Below are 24,015 nucleotides of genomic sequence, written 5' to 3'. Positions count from 1 at the left end.
GGGTACCACAGGGGATCACTAATGCACATGTTTCACAGCAAGGCTGACACTGATACCACCTTCTGAGTGACATTAAAGGGTACCACAGGGGATCACTAATGCACATGTTTCACAGCAAGGCTGACACTGATATCCACCTTCTGAGTGACATTAAAGGGTACCACAGGGGATCACTAATGCACATATTTCACAGCAAGGCTGACACTGATACCCACCTTCTGAGTGACATTAAGGGTACCACAGGGAATCACTAATGCACATGTTTCACAGCAAGGCTGACACTGATATCCACCTTCTGAGTGACATTAAGGGTACCACAGGGGATCACTAATGCACATGTTTCACAGCAAGGCTGACACTGATACCCACCTTCTGAGTGACATTAAGGGTACCACAGGGGATCACTAATGCACATGTTTCACAGCAAGGCTGACACTGATATCCACCTTCTGAGTGACATTAAGGGTACCACAGGGGATCACTAATGCACATGTTTCACAGCAAGGCTGACACTGATACCCACCTTCTGAGTGACATTAAGGGTACCACAGGGAATCACTAATGCACATGTTTCACAGCAAGGCTGACACTGATACCCACCTTCTGAGTGACATTAAGGGTACCACAGGGGATCACTAATGCACATGTTTCAGCAAGGCTGACACTGATACCCACCTTCTGGTGACATTAAGGGTACCACAGGGAATCACTAATACACACGTTTCACAGCAAGGCTGACACTGATATCCACCTTCTGAGTGACATTAAGGGTACCACAGGGGATCACTAATGCACATGTTTCACAGCAAGGCTGACACTGATACCCACCTTCTGAGTGACATTAAGGGTACCACAGGGGATCACTAATGCACATGTTTCACAGCAAGGCTGACACTGATATCCACCTTCTGAGGACAGTGATGTGGCAAGTGGTCGAAAACACAGCTCTGCAGAGTTTGGTCCCTTAGATGTGCACGGATTTGCTGAATATGGGTTCAAATTCTAGATCTGGCCTGATTGTGATCCCTATTTTTTCCAGTAATCATGACAATTGGAGATCTACAACTATGGCAAACAAACTCTCACTTGTCTCATACAAAGGGTCGGGCCTCCTCAAATAAAAAACACCCCATTGAATAACAATATGGAACAGATGATATGCAGTACTTTATTCAGACCATATACATAATCAAGCCAACACACAAGTACAAAAATCATCATATATATACTTTCAAGGAGAGAATTTATGGATGTCAACTTCATCAGGTGAAGTAGTAAGAATATACTCCGAAATGTGTTTCTCATGATAATTTGACATCCATGAATTCTCACCTTTAATGCGTATCAGTTATAAATGCTGTTGAAAGACTATATATATATATACTGTTTCGCAATGCTGAACAAACTACAAAAGTAAAGTTTAATAAAAAGCAGTGTAAAACATCAAAAACAAATACAATCATAAATCATATTGCATCAGTCAAAAAGCAGCATGTTATTTTGAGTGCTCATACATGAGGCAAGCATATTAGAAGTGTTTGTAATAAGCACCTGCACAAAGGCTGTGGCAGGTAGATCTCATATCAGGCCTGTATTTGAATTTTTTTTATAGTGAGTTTAGTTTTAGGCCGCTTTTTGGCAATATTCCAGCAATATCACGGCAGGGGACACCACAAATGGGCTTCGTGCATTGTACCCATGTTGGGAATCAAACCCGGGTCTTCAGCGTGATGAGAGAATGCCTCAACCACTAGGCTACCCCACTGCCCCTCAAATTTTTATAGGTCCTCGTGGCCTACAGTAAATTTATTTGTTACATTAAACTGAAGTTGTTGTTTTTTTATGAGTCTGAAGAGTTTAGTCCAGGCCTGAAGCTTCTTAGTCTTTGGGTCCTGATGGCAGTCTGCCAGTTTTCTATAGTTCAAACACTGTATACATACAGGGGCGGTGGGGTAGCCTAGTGGTTAAAGCGTTGGCTCGTCATGCCAAAGAGACCCGGGTTCGAATCCCCACATGGGTACAATGTGTGAAGCCCATTTCTGGTGTCCCCCGACGTGATGTTGCCGGAATATTGCTGAAAGCGGCGTAAAACCAAACTCAGTCAGTCAGTATACATACAGTTGCACCTCCACACAAATAGTTATTCAATCAGGATCCATTTGTAGACAGTATTATGATGCAGACATTGCTATCCTATACGTAGAAGATAACATATCCACCATGAGATCAGGGAAAGAAGAACGGATAAAATACTTCAGTAATTCAGATACTACTGTCTTTGAATGTCACGTTTGCATACTAGTCTTGAACTATAGCCATTTCCATACAGCACTAGTTTTTGTGACAACAGGTGTGCAAACAAATTCTGAAGCAAATTTTATACATATCTAAATGGATGGGAGGAAGAACCCTTTCTGTCATAGTGTTGGGGGAATACTGTACATTGATGGCCATCCACCACTCACTAAATAATATCTTCATAAATCTGCATAAGGTGAAATTAAGCATGGGTAGTAGATAAAATATGATACCCTGTGCTCAAAGATGATTAAATGCATGGAATGTGACCTAAAAGGGAACATTAGCAGAAATTATGCAACATAAAAGCCTTGATATGTTTATAATCAGACAGATTGTGGTATGTGAAAATAGATCACCTATACCATGTTAAATAATTCCATCCAGTAACTGTCCCGTAACTGTTCTATTGTCATTTGAAACCTCTGTTCTCCACACTATACTACATGGCTCTGGTAACAAGTTGACGTTCAGGAATTTATCTATATCTTCACATGAGTCATTTTGTGAGTTTGTATTTGAAAACATCCCATTCAAATTTTGAAAACAGAAGAAAATCTTTCCATTTCTAACTTTATATTTAGTTCCCCTCAATTGACAGACAAATATATTTTGGACAATCCTTTCACTAAAAAAAAAATCACTAGCCTACTTTGTTGTTGGACCAAAACAAATGTTTGGCTACTCCCGAAGAAAGAATTTCATATGTTAGAGCACTGATACACTGATACAGTAATACTGAAAGTAGTTATCAAAGATGACTTGTCACCTCAAGGATGTCAATAGTCAGCTCTGTATACTTGTTGGGTTCTTCTAGTTGCAATGCTGGCTTCATCAGTGAAAGACAAGGGCATATTGTGTCTGTTACATGTGTTTGTTACCAATAGCTACAGGAATGTGACATAATCCTACTTCTTGAAGCAGCGGAACACATTCATTGGTTGCATGTACTATGTATTGACATTGTGTTTTCCTAGAACTACGTACCGAAACTTGTACAGCTTAAAACAACAAATTTTACGGTTCAGTGCATAGCTAATCCTTTGCCTGCTGCTAACCACCTTGAATCAAAATGTACTACTACCCAAGATTTGACAAGTGAAATTGTTTGTCATTACCAATAACAGACAAAAAAAATGGTTCATCTCACGAAACATATTCACATATTTCTTTGACTACTGATAATGCTATCCATGTCTTAGGAGACCGACGTAACAAGCAATGAAAAGCAAAGTTGTATTTTGGCAGCTTGGTATATTCGTTGCATAGTTTTGCCACTAAAACGGAAGTACCCTGTTCCAGTTCGCCATAGAGTCACACAATGCTTCGCTCACGAGCTGAAGTTAAAATGACCATCCCACTATGTCACATGGCGCCCATTCCATGAAATGATGTTGGTGTTCAGATGATCGTAACTCCCAACTACAACGCTGACTCAGGACAATTGTAGCTGTCTCATCTCAACACGACCCTGAACAGTATCTTAGGACTTCCTTAGGTCCAAGAAGTAGTCTTGGGAAGCTTAAATGATATCATTTTAGTTTTGAGGTAATTGTGGATGCACAGATATCTCACAGGTTCAAATTTAAAAAAAAACAACCTGACAACTTGTTTGAACAGTTATGTTACCTGGCCTCATTGTGGGAGTTTTCTCATTCTGTAAACACACATTTACATAACCTCTGTGCACCGACGGAGATCCCTACCTACGTAGATCATTACACATCACTAATGATACAGGAGAGCCTTTCTAACAGACTCAGTTGTCTTTGAGATGCAAATCATATACATTGTAACACAATTTCTTTCAGCAATCAGGCAGTGAGTTAAAGATTTCCATTGTTCAACATATACAAGGCAACAAATATCAAATTTTGGAATGTTGTTTCCCATAACAAATTAGAAGATACCTAAAACTGCTAAAATCAGATTACATTCTCTAATTTCAACCATTGATAGAACTTCTAAGGCTGTAACAGATGTATAAGATTGTTCGAGTTACAGTATTTCTGAGCATAAGATCACAGCATTCATATATACAATCAACAGTGGAAAATAATATCAGCGAAGACCTAATCACTTGAAGCACAAAGACAAGCTTTGAGAATTATGCAGGTCAAGTAGATAGCAATCTGTTTACGTGATTCATAAGGTAAATTTCACCAACAACTTGTCAATATCAATATTTTAGAGGGATGTAATAAGGAATGTAGCATGTTGGTTTCACCACTTGATTTTCAGGCCTTGAAGCAAGTCAACAGCCAGGCCTGATATGATGAGAACCTGCAAGACAGTAAACAGACAACACACTTACTATTGCTTACTGGTCAAGAGAGAGAGAGATCGAGAGAGATCAAGAGAGAGAGAGATCAAGAGAGAGAGATCGAGAGAGAGAGATCAAGAGAGAGAGAAAGATCGAGAGAGAAAGATCGAGAGAGATCAAGAGAGAGAGAATGCATATGTGTCTGTGTGTAGCTTTTGAGAAGAGGTAGTAACTATGCCAACTTAATCATGGCTGCCACAGAGAAGGTTGAAATAGTGGTTATTTTGTGTCCTGCATATATTTCACAACTTACTTTTGACTTTTTATCATATTCGAATGCAGCTCCCTTCCCATTGACTGTGACGGAGTCAGGGCTGGCTGAAACACCCATCACTGTGACCTCACTGAGGGACATCTCCGCACCTTTCTTGTAGTTGGAGGCCAACACTTTGTTACTCAGGGTGTTCTGTCCAATGAAATACACTTCTTAGCAGGGGTCTGCTTTTACAGTGAGTGTGGTTTTACGTAGCTTTTAGCAGTATTCCAGCAATATCATGTCAGGGGACACCAAAAAGGGCTTCACACTATTCACTATTTTCAAGGAAAAGGTGTTTTCAGGGACTATTATTCCTAAAGAAGATCAAGTGGAGTACGCATGTACTGCAGCAAGGCACACTTGGGGTACTACTCAACACTACACAGATTACATTTTTTTAGATGTTCTCACAAATAGGAGATGTTCATTTAATTGAAAATGCTATTTAAACACAATCTGAAGCAAACTTTCTGTCCTGCTTTTGAAGCTGGTGTTTGATGCCATTGAGATTCAAGTGCTGCTCATGATAATGATTGGACATGGATAAATGCCATTTTTAAATATGTGCAAACAGACTTTGATATAAACTATAGACTGTACTGAGTCTTTGCTATACACTCAAACTGTACTGAGATTTTGTTATACACCCGGACTGTACTGGCACTTTCATATACACTCAAACTGTACTGGTACTTTGATATACTCACAGAATGCTACATGGCCTGATATATACTCACAGAATGCTATATGGCCTGATATATACTAACAGAATGCTACATGGCCTGATATATACTCACAGAATGCTACATGGCCTGATATATACTCACAGAATGCTATATGGCCTGATATATACTAACAGAATGCTATATGGCCTGATATATACTAACAGAATGCTATATGGCCTGATATATACTCACAGAATGCTACATGGCCTGATATATACTAACAGAATGCTATATGGCCTGATATATACTAACAGAATGCTATATGGCCTGATATATACTAACAGAATGCTACATGGCCTGATATATACTCACAGAATACTACATGGCCTGATATATACTCACAGAATGCTACATGGCCTGATATATACTCACAGAATGCACTGAGAAGGACACCAGACTGTACAGATTGTTTTCAACTGTGTCTGTTGGAGAGAAAAATCAAGATATTGATGATAATAATAACACAGGAAGAAGAGGCAATACTGGTCCAAATGAATCACATTCTGTTTGGCAACTTTGATGAAGTTTGATCTCACCTATACTATCACCATCATCCCAGAAGACTTCACCAGATGCTGTACCATTGTTGTCAAGGGCAACTAACAGAGCAAACATCTCTCCACGCCTGCAAGAACCATGTAATATTTTATGTCTATAATACCAAAAACAAAAATCCATCATAGGCTTGTGAGTGAGTGAGTGAGTGATGTTTTATGCCACTTTTAGGAATTTTCCACCAACAGGGTGTACCAGAAATAACTACCCCACCGCCCCTCATAGGCTTGTGCCCAAATGGTAATACCAAACACTTTTCACCAAGAATATGTCTAATATCAGTCTGAGTCAGAATTTATGATGGGAATTCATCAAATAGCGAGATGAACTCCACCATTTTGTTAGCTGTCTCTTTCTAGATATGATAATAAATGATAATTTTTCTATCACACTGGAGTGAGTTGAGTTTTATGCCCCACTCAGCAGGTTATTGAATGGTCATCTTCCAGTAGCTACACCCACATGGGTTGCTGAAGACCAATTCTAACCAGATCATCAGAGGTCGTTGGAAATTAAAACAAAACCTGTTTTTGCTGCACATGTGTTGCAACAGTGATTAAGGACAACATAGCCAATACTTCCCAAACAACTACAGTTATAAGTGAATGGTAAATGTGGGTGACCTCATTCTGAGGTTCCTAAATATAGATCTGAACAAAGTGTAAATCTTTGCATGGAAATACCAGTGATGTGAAAATGTGCTTTGAGCATAGTAGGCAAATTGGTGTATGATAAACAGATACAACGGTAAGACTAGAAAGTTGTATTGGGTTTAACTCAAGTATACATACTTCAACTGATGTAATTCTATGTCAAACTGTGGGAGTTGAGTTACAACCATGTTAGCACTTGTTCAACTTAGCACTACAACTGATGCATGTCTTTGTTAAACCTTGTAACACCTACCTTAGCACTACAACTGATGCATGTCTTTGTTAAACCTTGTTACAACCACCACAGCAGTACAACTGATTCATGACCTTGTTAAACCTTGTTACAATTACCTTAGCACTACAACTGATGCATGACATTGTTAAACCTTGTAACACCTACCTTAGCACTACAACTGATGCATGACATTGTTAAACCTTGTAACACCTACCTTTGCACTACAACTGATGCATAACCTTGTTAAACCTTGTTACAACTACCTTAGCACTACAACTGATTCATGACCTTGTTAAACCTTATTACAACTACCTTAGTACTACAACTGATGCATGACATTGTTAAACCTTGTTACAACTACCTTAGCACTACAACTGATGCACGTCTTTGTTAAACCTTGTTACAACCACCTTAGCACTACAACTGATGCATGACATTGTTAAACCTTGTAACACCTACCTTAGCACTACAACTGATGCATGACATTGTTAAACCTTGTTACAACTACCTTAGCACTACAACTGAGCCACGTCTTTGTTAAACCTTGTTACAACTACCTTAGCACTACAACTGATGCATGACCTTGTTAAACCTTGTAACAACTACCTTAGCACTACAACTGATGCATGACCTTGTTAAACCTTGTTACAACCACCTCAGCACTACAACTGATACATGCCATGGAAGTTACAAATACCCTCGAGTCAAAATCACTAGGAGGACCATGGCTCTGGACCCTGTTCCACAAACCGATCATAGCGCTAAGACTGTTGTAAGCCTGTGTTAAGTATGGGAGTTAAGATCGTCTCAGCTCTACGACCGCTTTGTCAAACAGGGCCTGCCTAGATTTTCCAAGCTCTCTTAGCCCTAAGATAGTCGTAAGTGCCATTCATTAACGTTAACTTACGACTATCTTAGCGCTAAGAGAGCTTCGAAAATCTAGGCCCAGGACCCTGGTCATGGCCAGCTAGTTGAGTAACACAGGTCAGGACACACACTAGCATCAGTGACTTACATCTGGTTGGTGGTGACTGCAGCAGGCTTGGTGGGGATCACGGACCCTCCTCGTATGTGTAGGTTGATCTTGTCAATAGGGGCGTCCAGCTGGACATACTGACCAACAGTGGACACTCTGGACCTGTTGTAGTAGTCATACCATACATCACCTGGAATGTAGGCCTTCACTGTCACTGCTCCCTGCAATCATCACAGATGTCATAGTCATTCTTCCACTTGTGACCAGACAGTCTTGGTAAACTTAGGCTCAGCATTATTTGTTACATTGCTATACTGAGTCTAACAAACCCTAGTAAAAGGTCGGATCAGCTAACCTTTTGAACTGACTAATGAGAACACAGCTTACCAAATCATGAAAGCTAACATTCGCACATACCGTTTGAACTTTTACCTCGAAAATGTTTGCCCTCGAACTATTCTGAATGTTATTTTCCGCACTTCCGAGTGATACACATTGAGGACGCCATTTTTCATAACAATGAGTAAACAGTCGCTGAAAATAGTGTTTTTGTCAATATTCCAGGATGTCATCTTTTGGAAATATAAGCTAATAGTAACCATGTCATCAGAAACCCCTAAGCATATATATTGCAGGTAAAAAATGTATGTTTTATGCAGATTTTTGTTTGTTGAGAGATCAGTGTCAGTGACCGGGTAAGAGAAAATCAAAATACATTTTGTAAGTCCCTCCGAACCCTAAATAGTAGCCGTCTGTAAATAATCGAGTCTGGACCAGACAATCCAGTGATCAACAGCATGAGCAACAATCTACACAATTGGGATACAATGACATGTGTAAACCAAGTCAGAGAGCCTGACCACCCAATTCCGTTAGACACCTCTTAGCATGGGTTGCTGAAGACCAATTCTATCCCGGATCTTCACGGGTAGGCTGAAGTGAGACACAGCATGCTTCTAACAAACCATAAGAAAATCTAGGAATACAGGTATAATAATAAAATTCCTACAGCCCAAGTCTTATTAACCCTGGAAGTGAAGTATGACTACCCACCATGGTGAGACGTTTGACAACTCTCCTGCTAAGAAGAGAATGAGGTAACAATGTACCCACCTAGTGAGATTGGACTGTTTGAGCAAACACTCAAACATTGGCTATATTGGCATGTTTGACCACCCAGCCTCTCAAACATGGTTATATTGGTATGTTTGACCACCCAGCCACTCAAACATCGGTTATATTGGTATGTTTGACCACCCAGCCACTCAAACATCGGTTATATTGGTATGTTTGACCACCCAGCCACTCAAACATTGGTTATATTGGTATGTTTGACAACCCAAATGGGGAGTGGAATATGTTTGACTGTCCAACATGAGGGACATGAAAATTTGAAAACATACGAAAATGTACTAAGGGACTGTTTGACAACTCACCTGCTGAAATGAGAATATTTGACTGCTCACATTTGAGATAAACAAGTCTGACTATCAACCTAACAAAATGAATTTGTTTGACCAGCCACCTAGTAAGAAAAGCATGTTTGACCACCCAGCTGGTGAGATGAATATGTTTGACCACCCAGTCCACCTAGTGAGATAAGCATGTTTGACCACCCACCTGGTAAGATGAATATGTTTGACTACCCATCTGATGGGATGAATATGTTTGACTTCTCATCTGATAGTAACAATATGTTTGAACACGCGCCTGGTGAGATTAATATGTTTGACTACCCACCTGGTGGGAACAATATGTTTGACTACCCATCTTATGGGAACAATATGTTTGACTACCCATCTGGTTGGAACAATATAACAATACCCACCTGTTCCAACACTGGTGAGATGAGTAGGGCTGACCCCCACAGGAACTGTCTGTCTACAGCCTCAGCCCCAGCCTCAGGGTACCTGCAATAGTCCAGTCAGAGGCTCTTACATGCTATATACACTTGTCTCTCTCCAACCAAGACTTATCAGAACTTGACCTGAAAGACCTCAATAGACCTCAATAGACCATCTTTGCAATAGAAACAATGACCTTTCATGGCTTTCCTTATAAGCTCATAAAGTCTTACATGCTTCTACAAAACATTTTAAAGTTGAAAAGTTTACAATGCATCTTGCATGTACAAGATCAAATATCAAATCTATTTCAATGGATTATTTAATGTTTTCCTGAAAGACAGTATGATGAGGTAGTGGTACTGACTGGAAGAACAATGGGCGGGCCACAGGGCCCCCAGTTGGCGTGGCTACGGTAGAGGAGGGTGTAGAGGAAGGGCAGCAGGCGGTACCTGGTCTCCAACACCGACCTCATGATGTCCTGAGTGCGGGAGTCAAACGATGCAGGATCCTGGTCCTATGGTAGAAAACATTGGCATGTCATGCTGAGATTGTGCACCCCCACACAGCTGTATGTGGTAGGAGAGTCCAGTGAAACCCAGTAGCACAAGCAGAGGTAAGGTGATGTCACACCTGGAAACTTTCAAACCCATAATCACACTTTTGGGATAAGAGGTGCAACACCCAATATATTGTGCCAACTTAAAGAGTGACAGCATCCATTTCCCTCATTTTTATGACACTGACACTGGCTACTCCACATCTCCATAATTTCATTGCTTGGAGCATCCTGCTTAAGAACGCTCAGGTGGACGCACCTAGCTGTAGTTCCTCCATACCTTTGGTATACCATCTTCCCACTGTTGTATACATTAACTAGGTGGTATACCATCTTCCCTCTGTTGTATACATTAACTAGGTGGTATACCATCTTCCCACTATTGTATACATTAACTAGGTGGTATACCATCTTCCCACTGTTGTGTACATTAACTAAATGGTATACCATCTTCCCACTGTTGTGTACATTAACTAGGTGGCATACCATCTTCCCACTGTTGTGTACATTAACTAGGTGGTATACCATCTTCCCTCTGTTGTGTACATTAACTAGGTGGTATACCATCTTCCCACTGTCCTGTACATTAACTAAATGGTATACCATCTTCCCACTGTTGTGTACATTAACTAGGTGGCATACCATCTTCCCACTGTTGTGTACATTAACTAGGTGGTATACCATCTTCCCACTGTTGTGTACATTAACTAGGTGGTGTACCATCTTCCCTCTGTTGTGTACATTAACTAGGTGGTATACCATCTTCCCACTGTTGTGTACATTAACTAGGTGGTGTACCATCTTCCCACTGTTGTGTACATTAACTAGGTGGTATACCATCTTCCCACTGTTGTGTACATTAACCAGGGTACATACCATCTTAACTGTTGTGTACATTAACTAGGTGGTATACCATCTTCCCACTGTTGTGTACATTAACTAGGTGGCATACCATCTTCCCACTGTTGTGTACATTAACTAGGTGGTGTACCATCTTCCCACTGTTGTGTACATTAACTAGGTGGTGTACCATCTTCCCACTGTTGTGTACATTAACTAGGTGGTATACCATCTTCCCATCATTAACCAGGTGGTATACCATCTTCCCTTGTTGTGTACATTAACTAGGTGGTATACCATCTTCCCACTGTTGTGTACATTAACCAGGTGGTGAACCATCTTCCCACTGTTGTGTACATTAACTAGGTGGTATACCATCTTCCCACTGTTGTGTACATTAACTAGGTGGTATACCATCTTCCCACTGTTGTGTACATTGACTAGGTGGTGTACCATCTTCCAACTGTCCTGTACATTAACTAGGTGGTATACCATCTTCCCTCTGTTGTGTACATTAACTAGGTGGTATACCATCTTCCCTCTGTTGTGTACATTAACTAAATGGTATACCATCTTCCCTCTGTTGTGTACATTAACTAGGTGGCTTACCATCTTCCCACTGTTGTGTACATTAACTAGGTGGTATACCATCTTCCCACTGTCCTGTACATCAACCAGATGGTATACCATCTTCCCACTGTCCTGTACATTAACTAGGTGGTATACCATCTTCCCTCTGTTGTGTACATTAACCAGGTGGTATACCATCTTCCCACTGTCCTGTACATTAACTAGGTGGTATACCATCTTCCCACTGTTGTGTACATTAACTAGGTGGTGTACCATCTTCCCGCTGTTGTGTACATTAACCAGGTGGTATACCATGTTCCCTCTGTTGTGTACATTAACTAGGTGGTATACCATCTTCCCTCTGTTGTGTACATTAACCAGGTGGTATACCATCTTCCCACTGTTGTGTACATTAACCAGGTGGTATACCATCTTTCCGCTGTTGTGTACATTAACTAGAGCCATATCATCTTCCCACTGTTGTGTACATTAATTAAATGGCATACCATCTTCCCACTGTTGTGTACATTAACTAGGTGGCATACCATCTTCCCGCTGTTGTGGTTCCGCATGAAGGGGTAGAAAGCTCCAACCTGCATCCACCGAGTACACAGCTCAGCAGTAGTGTCTTCACGGAAACCACAGATGTCAACGCCAACAAATGGGATTCCAAACATTTGGAAATTCAAAATACCTGAAACATTGTCAAAATTCTATGTATATTATCCAAATCCTTGTGAAAAGTTGGATTTATATTCTTCGGAGGAGAGGTGAGTGGTGTTTAATGTTGTGATCATGATTACTGCATGCATACAACAACTTGCATGTGTTTGTGGCTGCTTGTACTAGTCTAATATAAGGGTAATGCTATTTTTGAGGGCATTATCATTTGCAGAAGCCTGAGGTCTTCCATTAACTGCCCAATGAAGGAGGGCAGTTGAAAAGACCGTTGGCTTCTGCAAATGATAATGCCCTAAAAAATAGCATTACCGTTATTATTGCTAACATACATGGAATTTGTGTTGAAAAGAAAAAGGAAACAATGAAGGAATTTGACAGTAAGTTTACCCAAATCAACTTCTGACAGGGTTGACTGCCCGAATGCAATTACGTCATCGAACAATTCAAGTGACGTCACAACAGAAAGTGACGATATTCGACCTTGGCCTTTGACAAGACCATAGCCTGCAACATGTCAAACTATGTCAGTGTTCGGTTTTGGTCCAACAACAACGTTAATAGTGCAACTGTTAAGGTTAGCACCAGCAAGAAAGCCAATATAACCACTATTTAAAGCGGGAATTCGGGTTGCTTTGACTTGTTTGATCCAGAATATCTGCCAGTCAAAAGCCAATTAATGTTGAATGAACCGTAAGCCAACGCACCCATTATGATGTCACTTGACAACAGAACTGATGTGGCCTGTCGTTAAGGTTGAGCGGTCCAATATCATTTGCAGCGGCCCGCAAATTTCTGATAAAGGGAGGGCCGTTTCATGATAATTCCATGTATTTTAGCTATAATATTGATTATTTTGAAGCTTTCTCAAATTTATGCTGCTTTGTTGACTAGAGTTGAACTGGATGAGTGGCGTTGAGATGATGTCAGGTGAATGGGGTGCACCATTGTACTTCTGTTCAAGGTTCTAGTACTAGTAACTGAGCAACCATATCTACCAAATGTTTTGTTGTCTGAACCAACCTGGCCTCATCTTATTCCCTTCATGCCAGTCTATAGTCACATAGCAAGAAGTACCAGCTATTATTGTTTTGTTTATGACCCAGCTGGGATCAAATTATTACATACTGTTCTAGGGGTAGACACGCTATCCCCCATACCACAGACATTGTTGCTCTGACATAGGGTTTAGTGTTATTATGGCATGTCAGTCTGATCTAAAAGAAAAGGTCAACTTTAACAGCTTTAGTGTAACTAAATACATTGAAATACCACAGATCATGATATGCTTGCATTTAGAGCGATCAGATCTGTAGATTCTTGTGGAGACAGACTCAGGCACAACTCTTGATGGGGTGATGATGATTTTAGGTTTGAATGGGGGTCACCCAGTTTGTTCTGGGGGGTAGGGGGATCATTTTTGACAGGACTTACTTTGTACATAAATTGGGGTGGTGGGGTGCATTCAAATTGTACATGCTTCTCCATAACAATCATCATCACCCCCTAGCCATAAATTATGAACGGTCCCTAAGTACAACAGCAGTCTCTGAAAACCACCTCAGATTGCTGGAGACTTAAGGACTTATCTGGAATCCCGGTAGGACTGCCAATTGTATAAATGTTAGGGGGCTTCAAAAGAAGGGGTGCATACTTCTACACCCCTTCTTCATGCTCCGGATGCAGGACTTACCTGGGATGGAGTAGTATAGGTCATCCCAACTAGAGAGGTTGTCTCCCAGCCAATGGGTGCCGTACACACCAGCGCTGGGGAATGTTGACCGAGACAACACAAAACTACGCTTGTTCAGTAACTTCTTCAACACACTGAAATAGGAAGCAATATATGCTTGCTATATATTGTATGCGTTATTTGTAGCTGTTTAATACCACACTCAGCAATATTCCAGCAGTATCACAAAGGTCAGTAAATAACGCCACACTCAGCAATATTCCAGCAATATCACAAAGGTCAGTAAATAACGCCACACTCAGCAATATTCCAGCAATATCACAAAGGTCAGTAAATAACGCCACACTCAGCAATATTCCAGCAATATCACAAAGGTCAGTAAATAACGCCACACTCAGCAATATTCCAGCAATATCACAAATGTCAGTAAATAACGCCACACTCAGCAATATTCCAGCAATATCACAAAGGTCAGTAAATAACGCCACACTCAGCAATATTCCAGCAATATCACAAAGGTCAGTAAATAACGCCACACTCAGCAATATTCCAGCAATATCACAAAGGTCAGTAAATAACGCCACACTCAGCAATATTCCAGCAATATCACAAAGGTCAGTAAATAACGCCACACTCAGCAATATTCCAGCAATATCACAAAGGTCAGTAAATAACGCCACACTCAGCAATATTCCAGCAATATCACAAAGGTCAGTAAATAATGCCACACTCAGCAATATTCCAGCAGTATCACAAAGGTCAGTAAATAATGCCACACTCAGCAATATTCCAGCAGTATCACAAAGGTCAGTAAATAACGCCACACTCAGCAATATTCCAGCAATATCACAAAGGTCAGTAAATAACGCCACACTCAGCAATATTCCAGCAATATCACAAAGGTCAGTAAATAACGCCACACTCAGCAATATTCCAGCAATATCACAAAGGTCAGTAAATAGCATTCACACTCAGCAATATTCCAGCAATATCACAAAGGTCAGTAAATAGCGCCCACACTCAGCAATATTCCAGCAGTATCACAAAGGTAAGTAAATAACGCCACACTCAGCAATATTCCAGCAATATCACAAAGGTCAGTAAATAGCGCCACACTCAGCAATATTCCAGCAGTATCACAAAGGTCAGTAAATAACGCCACACGGCAATATTCCAGTAGTATCACAAAGGTCAGTAAATAACGCCACACTCAGCATTATTCCAGCAGTATCACAAAGGTCAGTAAATAACGCCACACTCAGCAATATTCCAGCAATATCACAAAGGTCAGTAAATAACGCCACACTCAGCAATATTCCAGCAATATCACAAAGGTCAGTAAATAACGCCACACTCAGCAATATTCCAGCAATATCACAAAGGTCAGTAAATAGCGCCACACTCAGCAATATTCCAGCAATATCACAAAGGTCAGTAAATAGCATACACTCAGCAATATTCCAGCAGTATCACAAAGGTCAGTAAATAATGCCACACTCAGCAATATTCCAGCAGTATCACAAAGGTCAGTAAATAGCGCCACACTCAGCAATATTCCAGCAATATCACAAAGGTCAGTAAATAACGCCACACTCAGCAATATTCCAGCAATATCACAAAGGTCAGTAAATAACGCCACACTCAGCAATATTCCAGCAATATCACAAAGGTCAGTAAATAACGCCACACTCAGCAATATTCCAGCAATATCACAAAGGTCAGTAAATAACGCCACACTCCAGCAATATTCCAGCAGTATCACAAAGGTCAGTAAATAACGCCACACTCCTCAGCAATATTCCAGCAATATCACAAAGGTCAGTAAATAACGCCACACTCAGCAATATTCCAGCAGTATCACAAAGGTCAGTAAATAACGCCACACGGCAATATTCCAGCAGTATCACAAAGGTCAGTAAATAACGCCACACTCAGCATTATTCCAGCAGTATCACAAAGGTCAGTAAATAATGCCACACTCAGCAAAATTCCAGCAATATCACAAAGGTCAGTAAATAACGCCACACTCAGCAATATTCCAGCAGTATCACAAAGGTCAGTAAATAACACCTCACTCAGCAATATTCCAGCAGTATCACAAAGGTCAGTAAATAACGCCGGACTCGGCAATATTCCAGCTATATGGCGGCGGTCTGTAAATAATTGAGTCTGGACCAGATAATCCAGTGATCAACCGCATGAGCATCAATCTGAGCAATTGGGAATGGATGACATGTGTCAACCAAGTCAGCGAGCCTGACCACCTGTTCCCGTTAGTAGCCTCTTACGACAAGCATGGGTTACTGAAGGTTCATTCTAACCCGGACCTTAACGGGTAGTGTGGATCAGACAATGCAGTCATTGATATAATGGTGTCGAGGTACAATAACACACAGTGTTTGCCCTAGGCATAAAAATTTAGGAGTCATCATCAGAGGGAGTCTTGGACATGTTCTTCAGAGTCCACTTCAGTTTGGAACTTTCATCAAGACATCAACTGTGATTGTTTAATAACGACAAAAACAGGGTAATACAAGTCAGATATTTAATCAGCACTGGGCAGTTAACTGGCAAACATTTAGTTTCAGAAGTTAAGATTATCTGAACAAAGGGCCCAGTAGCATTGCGGCAACAATGATGCAAGCTTCTAAATTCACTGGGTATCTGAGATAATTTGTTCGTCAAATACGCAGGTTTTCTGAGTCATGGCAAACACTGGACACATGATCAAACATGTACCCAAGATCCTTGTAGTCACCTCTGATGACCAACATATTATGCTGGAGGCATTCAAAACTAGAATCCAGAATCCCAACAAGGTTTTCTCCATTTGACAGTTTGAAGAAGAATTCAACATGTAAAGCATGTACAAGAGGTTGTGTACAATGTAACTGGTCACTACATGTAAGCTACATCATAGCGGCATACAAAGCACCATTTAGAAAACGGTGAAATGCAACATATGTTATATTTGGGATTACACTTTGTCAGGTAATTACAGATTCTTGTACCTTTGTCAGGTAATAACTGATTCTTGTAACTTTGTCAGTTAATTACGGATTCTTGTACCTTTGTCAGGTAATTACAGATTCTTGTACCTTTGTCAGGTAATTACAGATTCTTGTACCTTTGTCAGGTAATTACAGATTCTTGTACCTTTGTCAGGTTGAGTCCAATCCAGGATTTGAACCCACACTCTCAGAGTCAGGCACCTAATCGCCAGCACACAAAGTCAGCTATCTAACCCACTCAGCCACTGCGCTAAATATGGCAAGTGAAAGCAGTGACTGATAGCATGAGTACCTGGGTGCAAACATCATCAGCAGGTCAGAAACCACCTAATCCTGCTTCAATGGTTTCTAGATACTAGAGACATATTCTGCTCAAAATCACCTGGGGAAAAACTATTGTGGCAGTATAGAGACTGAATTCTAAATACCTTTACCTCGGCCAAATTAAAATTTACTGGTCTGATGTAAATCGACCTGCCATTACAAGGTCAACTACTTTTGACTGTAGGGCGACTGTTTGTCTACCACTACACCCTTGCTCTCTATGTTTCTGTTCAGGAGGGGCGGTGGGGTAGCCTAGTGGTTAAAGCATTCAATTGTCACACCGAAGACCCATGTTCTATTCCCACATAGGCACAATATGTGAAGCCCATTTCTGGTGTCCCCCACCGTAATATTGCTGGAATATTGCTAAAAGTGGCGTAAAACTAAACTCACTCACTCCGTTCAGGATACAAATGGATGGATAGTGTCACATGTCTGAATCATGCCAATATGCAAGCAATTACTTCACTAGCGAGTGAGTGTGTCATCCTACAGGAAAGCATGTGAGCCATAACCCATCCCAACGATTGAAGCTGACCCTCACCTGCTGGTCACCTTCATCTCGCTGAGTCCGTACATGTTGTGCAGGTTGTAGTGGGTGGAGATGCTTTGTCTGGCGGATGGACACACAGTCGATGCCATCAGGCTCGACCCATCGATAGCTGTGGTGGGAACACAGAGGAAGTCAAGGAATATATCATGCACATGAAGCAAAACACAAATATTCACCTGGTAATGTTGAAGACAGACTGTTTAAACTATTCTACAGTGTCATTAAAGGACGACATTGTACTTGGATCATGTCTTTGTAAGTACTGTAACTGTCCGTTTGTGTGAGGTGAGGTGAAATTGGGTTTTACGTCGTGCTTGAGAATACTTTGCTCATATGACGACGTGCATGCGTGTGTATGTGTATGTGCGGCTGCTTGTACTAGCCCAGACTGAAGCTGGTTTTATAGTGCTAGCCCACTAAGATACCATTCTGCAGTGAAGCATGAATACCCCACTCAGACACATTATACTGACTCCCGAGCCGACCAGTCCTTGTACTCATTAATGCCGAGCGCCAGGCAGGGACCAACAAGTACCATATTTTAACGTCTTTTGGTATGACGCGGTCGGGGATTGAACCCACGACCTTCCGCTCTCCAGGTGGATGCTCTAACCACTACACCACGGAGGCGGTCTCTGTTTGTGTAGATACTATTGTTATGATCTATAAATGGAGTCAAAATATCACCCTAACATTAATGACAATGGGGTACTACATATTAATACTTGTGTTTATGCATATAACGTACCATGTCCCAAATTAAAGAACCATAGCATTTGACAAGGAAATGTTTTGCTGCCATAATATACTGATAACTATTTGTCCGAAAAATTCTATTTATTTGATTCCATTAACCCAGCAGTTAAGTTGTTATGGAAACATACAATATGATTCATATCCTAACACCACTGCATTTCGGAGTGTGTCACGTCCTTTATAGACACAAGGTCTTTATGAAGTCATCAGTGGTGGGGGAAGACTCACTGGGGGGCACAAAGGGGGGGTTGTCGAGGGAGTTGCTGGTGCAGCCTGTGATGGATCCAGTCACGAAGTTCGACGGCTCATTCATGTCCTGGAAGAAATGATTTCACATATTAAGCTCCTAAATTTATGTTTTTAATGGCACAGGTGGAAAACTAGATTCTTTCTAATGTTGTTCAGTATCATGAATCAGATCAGAATGACATTTCTCTATTATCGTAAGGTATGTGATTTGATTTTTTATGGAGCTGTTTGTTTGTGAAAAGATTTCATGCTAAAATCCTATTGGAAAGTTGAAAAAAATGGCAGTTGCACTGTATTTAGTATTCAGGTTTATGATAAAAATAATGTAAGGTATTAAGAAAAAAATGTCAGTGGCAAAATAAAATGATTGTGACATGGTGAATGTAGAGTGACATGACACACATTACAGCTATAGCACAGCCAATTCACTTCACAGTGATTACAGTTACATCACAGCTGTATGATGTTGGACCTGGACTAGATAAACCATCACACAGCAGTATTGTAAAAACGTTCCTATTAAAATGTCCAGTGGACTTTTTTATGCATTATATACATGTCTTAACATTTCAGTGAAAATGTGTGGGTAAATATCATGAGTTATTCCAAATATATCCCTGAGTTTGTCAGAAGCTTGTGAAGCAGTGAAAACTAAAAGATCTTAATCTCTGTAAGGCAGAGGTTCTACTGACCACCCAGAGACCGTCATAGGGAACCTGGTCATAGTACGCCTTTGCTTGTCGGAACCACCATTCCGAACTGTTGGGATGGAAGAAGTCCGGGAACACAGTCATACCTGGCCACACCTACAACACAAGGGATAGAGGACATGTTGAACACAGGTGTGGAGGACATGTAGAATACAGGTGTAGAGGACATGTAGAACACAGGTGGGGAGGACATGTAGAACACAGGTGGGGAGGACATGTAGAACACAGGTGTAGAGGACATGTAGAACACAGGTGTAGAGGACATGTAGAACACAGGTGTAGAGGACATGTAGAATACAGGTGTAGAGGACATGTAGAACACAGGTGTGGAGGACATGTAGAATACAGGTGTAGAGGACATGTAAAATACAGGTGTAGAGGGACATGTAGAATACAGGTGTGGAGGACATGTGTGGGGAGGACATGTAAAATACAGGTGTAGAGGACATGTAGAACACAGGTGTGGAGGACATGTAGAACACAGGTGTGGAGGACATGTAGAACACAGGTGTGGAGGACATGTAAAATACAGGTGTAGAGGACATGTAGAATACAGGTGTGGAGGACATGTAGAACACAGGTGTGGAGGACATGTAGAATACAGGTGTGGAGGACATGTAGAACACAGGTGTGGAGGACATGTAGAACACAGGTGTGGAGGATACAGGGGAGGAAGACACATAGCATACAGGTGTAGAGGACACGTAGAACACAGGTGTGGAGGACATGTAGAACACAGGTGTGGAGGGATCCAGGGGAGGAAGACACATAGCATACAGGTGTAGAGGACATGTAGAACACAGGTGTGGAGGATCCAGGGGAGGAAGACACGTAACATACAGGTGTAGAGGACATGTAGAACACAGGTGTGGAGGATACGGGGAGGAAGACACATAGCATACAGGTGTAGAGGGACATGTAGAAACACAGGTGTGGAGGACATGTAGAACACAGGTGTGGAGGATACAGGGGAGGAAGACACATAGCATACAGGTGTAGAGGACATGTAGAACACAGGTGTGGAGGATACGGGGAGGAAGACACATAGCATACAGGTGTAGAGGACATGTAGAACACAGGTGTAGAGGACATGTAGAACACAGGTGTGGAGGATACAGGGGAGGAAGACACATAACATACAGGTGTAGAGGACATGTAGAACACAGGTGTGGAGGATCCAGGGGAGGAAGACACATAGCATACAGGTGTAGAGGACATGTAGAACACAGGTGTAGACACATGGGATGGAGGACATGTAGAATGTATAAGGTATACACCATCTACTTAAAGTGGAGAACATGTATAGCACATGGAGTGTTGCCAATGTCCTAATCATAACCAAAAAGGGTCATGTAAATATATAAACCTTGACATGTATATATTTCATATTTTCAGTTTTAACATAACAATAACCTCAAACCATTCAGGTGAAGAAGATATTGGTGCACTGGCTGGCTGGTTGATAACTGTGTTCATGACACAATTCTTTAAATATTCAGAATTACCTTGCCAATGAGATTTGATCCATTGTCAGCTTTGATGAAAATATCATCCTCAATCCCTTCATCGTACGGGGGGTAGGTTCCTGGCTGCTGGGTCACAGAGATACCAGGATCCTGGCACACAAGGGGAGATCATGAGATCATGAGTGGATCCTCGCACAGTTAAGGGATGCAACTCCAGACTGATAAAGTTATGTATTAATATGATATATATTCTTTTCTTGCTAACAATTTCATTATGTAACAATTATGATATTGGAGGAACTTGCTGATATATCAAACTGGCTGATTTAACCCAAGCTTATTCTCTTATAGGAGGTGTGGTGAAAAGCAGTACAAACATATACAAATGTATGTAAAACATCATGTTGGTTGACGGACTTGCTCATTGTTTGACTTTCTCTAAAAGATTAAGGTTTAAACCTCTCTGTCTTTCATTGTAGCAAGTTAGGTACATCATATTATCCTGACAACTGGTGTGACCTACAGTTATTTATGCTGAAGGGGTCGTCGGTATGGGTACTACACATGTCTATCCAAGGTACCTTTCTGTATACAGAGACGTACCCTTGCCTAAATCAGAATACAGGACAAGTCTATTCCGCATTGTGGCTTTTTCTTGATTGCAACCGTCATACTGTAGATGCATTTGATTGTGTTACATGAGAAACGAGCAAACACAGTAATGAATATTTCGCGATGCACACTACCACTTGCAATCAGCTGAACGAGAAGAACTACAAATGGTTTCGGTTTTGGGTTGCAGAATATGGACTCGTCCACCGTTTAGGGAACATAGTATGTTTCTGTATTTTGACTTATGGACTCGTCCACCACTTGCAGAATATGGACTCATCCACCGTTTAGGGAACATAGTACGTTTCTGTATTTTGACTTATGGACTCGTCCACCACTCGCAGAATATGGACTCGTCCACTGTTTAGGGAACATAGTACGTTTCTGTATTTTGACTTCGTTTAGAGTACATTTCTGGATTCAGATATGTACCCAGGGTACATATCTGTAGTACCTGTGCTGACAGTGAACCTTTTAATGTTATGTATTTACCGGCAGTTGGGGAAGTTATGAACTTAAGAGTGAGTGAGTGAGCTTAGTTTTATGCCGCTTTTAGCAATAATCCAGCAATATCATGGCAGGGAATACTAGAAATGGGCTTCACACATTTTACCCATGTAGGGAATTGAACCCAGGTCTTCTGCATGACAAGCAACCGCTTTAACCACTAGGCTACCATATGAACTTAAGAAGGAAAACACACATTAATACATTCCTTAATACAAACATTTTAAATAACTTTTCAGACAAACTTTAATGTTTTAAAGGGATTTTCCAGTGAACCAAACAGTGATGAAACTTCATGATTGCAATATTCATTGCGCGGTCAATTTCTAATTATAGAATACCTGTATCCTGTATAAAGCCACAGAATGAACATGGGCAACAAACAACACATATCGCCTCAGTACAGCAGCTGCACATACTCACCACAATGATGACATATCGCCTCAGTACAGCAGCTGCACATACTCACCACAATGATGACATATCACCTCAGTATAGCAGCTGCACATACTCACCACAATGATGACATATCGCCTCAGTACAGCAGCTGCATGTACTCACCACAATGATGACATATCACCTCAGTACAGCAGCTGCACGTACTCACCACAATGATGACATATCACCTCAGTATAGCAGCTGCACATACTCACCACAATGATGACATATCGCCTCAGTATAGCAGCTGCACATACTCACCACAATGATGACATATCACCTCAGTATAGCAGCTGCACATACTCACCACAATGATGACATATCGCCTCAGTACAGCAGCTGCATGTTACTCACCACAATGATGACATATCGCCTCAGTACAGCAGCTGCACATACTCACCACAATGATGACATATCACCTCAGTATAGCAGCTGCACATACTCACCACAATGATGACATATCGCCTCAGTACAGCAGCTGCATGTACTCACCACAATGATGACATATCGCCTCAGTACAGCAGCTGCATGTACTCACCACAATGATGACATATCACCTCAGTACAGCAGCTGCATGTAATCACCACAAACATGACATATCACCTCAGTACAGCAGCTGCACATACGTACTCACCACAATGATGACATATCGCCTCAGTACAGCAGCTGCACGTACTACCACCACAATGATGACATATCACCTTCAGTATAGCAGCTGCACATACTCACCACAATGATGACATATCAGCCTCAGTACAGCAGCTGCGTGTACTCACCACAATGATGACATATCAGCCTCATTACAGCAGCTGCATGTACTCACCACAATGATGACATATCACCTCAGTACAGCAGCGGCTGCACGTAATCACCACAAACATGACATATCACCTCAGTACAGCAGCTGCACATACTCACCACAATGATGACATATCGCCTCAGTACAGCAGCTGCACGTACTCACCACAATGATGACATATCACCTCAGTATAGCAGCTGCACGTACTCACCACAATGATGACATATCACCTCAGTACAGCAGCTGCACATACTCACCACAATGATGACATATCACCTCAATTATAGCAGCTGCACATACTCACCACAATGATGACATATCGCCTCAGTACAGCAGCTGCATGTACTCACCACAATGATGACATATCGCCCAGTACAGCAGCTGC

General features: G+C 41.3%; 1 protein-coding gene across 1 annotated transcript in view; it reads right to left on the bottom strand.

The window, feature by feature from the left end:
• Positions 1 to 1,152: 1,152 nt before the first annotated feature.
• LOC124279590 (lysosomal alpha-glucosidase-like) overlaps positions 1,153 to 24,015 on the bottom strand; it is a 37,563-nt gene continuing 14,700 nt past the window's right edge. Inside the window, exons 8-21 of the mRNA XM_046715432.1 lie at positions 21,314 to 21,424; positions 19,791 to 19,904; positions 19,078 to 19,165; positions 18,085 to 18,202; positions 14,206 to 14,339; positions 12,380 to 12,528; positions 10,233 to 10,382; positions 10,062 to 10,075; positions 9,850 to 9,931; positions 8,061 to 8,242; positions 6,139 to 6,227; positions 5,975 to 6,024; positions 4,875 to 5,027; positions 1,153 to 4,581 (exon numbers count right to left, since the gene is read on the bottom strand). Coding sequence (XP_046571388.1) covers positions 4,522 to 4,581; positions 4,875 to 5,027; positions 5,975 to 6,024; positions 6,139 to 6,227; positions 8,061 to 8,242; positions 9,850 to 9,931; positions 10,062 to 10,075; positions 10,233 to 10,382; positions 12,380 to 12,528; positions 14,206 to 14,339; positions 18,085 to 18,202; positions 19,078 to 19,165; positions 19,791 to 19,904; positions 21,314 to 21,424 — 1,494 coding nt within the window. The 3' untranslated portion in view covers positions 1,153 to 4,521. The remainder of the gene's footprint in view (positions 4,582 to 4,874; positions 5,028 to 5,974; positions 6,025 to 6,138; positions 6,228 to 8,060; positions 8,243 to 9,849; positions 9,932 to 10,061; positions 10,076 to 10,232; positions 10,383 to 12,379; positions 12,529 to 14,205; positions 14,340 to 18,084; positions 18,203 to 19,077; positions 19,166 to 19,790; positions 19,905 to 21,313; positions 21,425 to 24,015) is intronic.

This window comes from Haliotis rubra, unplaced genomic scaffold, assembly GCF_003918875.1.
Source record: "Haliotis rubra isolate DU_JTF1 unplaced genomic scaffold, ASM391887v1 Scf252, whole genome shotgun sequence".
In the NCBI taxonomy this organism is placed as follows: domain Eukaryota; kingdom Metazoa; phylum Mollusca; class Gastropoda; order Lepetellida; family Haliotidae; genus Haliotis; species Haliotis rubra.
The sequence above is the reverse complement of the archived record's forward strand: the minus strand, read 5'-3'. Positions and strand labels throughout refer to the sequence as shown.